The sequence below is a fragment of the Selaginella moellendorffii genome, unplaced genomic scaffold (assembly GCF_000143415.4).
Source record: "Selaginella moellendorffii unplaced genomic scaffold, v1.0 SELMOscaffold_52, whole genome shotgun sequence".
Classification (NCBI taxonomy): Eukaryota; Viridiplantae; Streptophyta; class Lycopodiopsida; order Selaginellales; family Selaginellaceae; genus Selaginella; species Selaginella moellendorffii.
The window spans coordinates 493779-496300 of record NW_003314313.1 but is presented as its reverse complement, the minus strand read 5'-3'; the positions used below and the strand labels follow the sequence as shown (position 1 = coordinate 496300).

Here is a 2522-nt window from a genome sequence, read left to right as displayed (position 1 = left end):
ATTATAGATTTTCTCATATTTGAAGGATGAAGGATTCCTCAGTGTTCATCACACCTTCTTCTCCAGCAGAAGGGAAGGATGCCATGATCTAGCCTGGACGGTGTTCCATGAGGGAGGGAAAAATAACATAAACTAAATTGAAAGCCCTTACAACCAAGCAATTGCCCTGTTAAGAAGATTGTTTGTATTGTTTGTATTGTTTGCATTGGCTTCCATGCAGCCTTTGAGCTGGCGGTTGGGATCCAAGATGTCGACATCAGTTCTTCATCACTCATGTATGCAATATCATTCTCCATTTCCACATACATGCTCTATGATAATGCAATCGCCACCTAAAATCATTTGTGGCAATATAACCATATCTTACTGCAGGGTCTCAATCAAGAGTATCATGGCAGTTATAAAGGATTCAATTCACCCATGAGTTTGCTTTCATTCGCTTGCGAAGAAGAAGGTGTGGGGAGTGGTGTCTTGCATTGTGTTGCCTCCATTAGAGATGACACCAGAGGAAGAAGTGGCGCTTTCTTTAACTGATTGAGAAAGATCTCAGGGATTTCAGTGGACAGCATGATATTCACGTCAAGTTTAGTAGTAGATGCTTGGGAGATACTCCACAATGACTACATCAAAACATCTTGGCTAGCATAATTCAATGAGGTTATTAAGCTTGTCAATTGTCATACTGAGGAATTTGCTCACAAGTTTTATAGTCGTGTTAATAGCTATGGAGGATGTCTTCTTCAAATGGGAGCTTGTGTACTTCTCATGTCTGTTCTCACAGACATCATGCTCATTATTAGGTTGTCTCGCAGCATAAAGCAACATCTCTCTTCACTCAAGCAAGGCTTAACCTAAGATTTGATTAAGAAAGAAATCCAGGCAGCTAAGGAACTCAATTTGATGGATAACACGAGATCAACATCAATTGTAGCTAAAAGACAAAGCACCTATCTGTGTCAATTCAGAACCTAATGTGGAGGTGATGCATGTGCATTCAAACTATAAGCGGGCAGACCAAGATCCATCTGCTGGGAAACAACAAAGATTCCAATCTTGACATTTCAACAACATAAATGATGAGACTCTTTTCGAACAGTTCAAAAAGAAATTTAGACCTAAGGAGTCTTGGTCATGAGCTCAAGCTTCGTGAATCATGATCTCAAAGGTAAATCCCAGCGTGTTACAGAGCTTGAGGATGATCCAAATTAGTGGAGATAGAGTTAGGTATGTATCAATCATTTGATCAGTGTTTTGCATACTCACTAGTTCAGTAGCTCTTTCAACATCCGAAGAAGAATATAATGCAATCAATGTTGCTACTAAAGGTTGACATGTTTATTTCATAATATTGGTCCAAAAACTCTTCTTCTTTATTTTTAAAAATGTTATCCAACTTGCACATATTAAAATATAAAATATGATTGCGGACATTCTTATAAAAGCTTCCAGCTTTATCATTTGTGAAATATTGAGATAGTCTTGGATTAAAGAGGATAACAATATAAGGGACAATGCATAGCTTCATTTAGATTTAATTTGAAATGCTCATTTGCCCTTCTATTCTTCTAAAACCCAGAGATGTAGTGCTTGAAGAAAGCCATCAAACAAATAAAAATCCTAAAAAAGGCCAAAAGCTTTCACAGACTTATATACATTAATTTACCTATTTTCTTAAGAAAAGGCCTCTTTTCAAGTTCATATCCACTTTTACATCATGAAAAAAAGGTCCACTTTATGATTTGGGAATAATAACTTATCATAATTTTCAATTTGATAGCTTTGGCCTAGACAATAAATGACAAAAAATTACTTAAGGCAAAAAACCATGAAACAGAAAATAAATTGAGCTCCAAGATGGTTTTAAAGATCACCTACCTATGTTGTTGTTCCAAGAATCTATAATGAATAAACTTTATTAGTATATACATAATGAAGCTATGCACAATAAGTGATAATTAAAACAATCCTTTATGGATGCATCTATTCATATCAATACATAACTCCATAATAATTGTAATAAGAATTAATATAATCCAAACTCAAATCCAACATAATAACTTCAATATTGATTACTATCCCTTACTTTCATAAAGTTAATATAGTCCATAATTAAATCACTTTTCAAGGAAAAGCCAAAGTTCAACCCCTATTAAGCAATCTCATTTCACACAAGATTAATTTAACTTGCCATTCAGCTCATTTGAATTTTAATATAATTGCTAATTAATAAATGCATGAGTACTAATAATATAAAGTTACTATCAACACTATTTCCATTGAGACTAGTGAAATTTATGAAGAAACATCTCATTTCACTCTAATCTCAATGTTAACAATGTCGACGATAGGACATTAGTTCAATATCATCAAATGCCATAACAAAATTAAAAGAAAGTAAGAGAAAATCACTATTCAAAGCTTTTAACAACCAAGCTAACTAAAGTCAAAGATAGTATATTTAGTATTTATAATAAAACCTTCACACATAATTAAGGAATGAATTACCATATTCAAAACTCAAT

The 2522-nt window shown here is 33.7% G+C and overlaps 1 protein-coding gene across 1 annotated transcript in view; it reads left to right on the top strand.

Annotated features, from left to right (window-relative positions):
• The window catches only part of LOC112350624, a 2243-nt gene extending 1705 nt beyond the window's left edge, over positions 1 to 538 (top strand). Inside the window, exon 5 of the mRNA XM_024687106.1 lies at positions 449 to 538. Coding sequence (XP_024542874.1) covers positions 449 to 538 — 90 coding nt within the window. The remainder of the gene's footprint in view (positions 1 to 448) is intronic.
• The last annotated feature ends 1984 nt before the right edge of the window (positions 539 to 2522 follow it).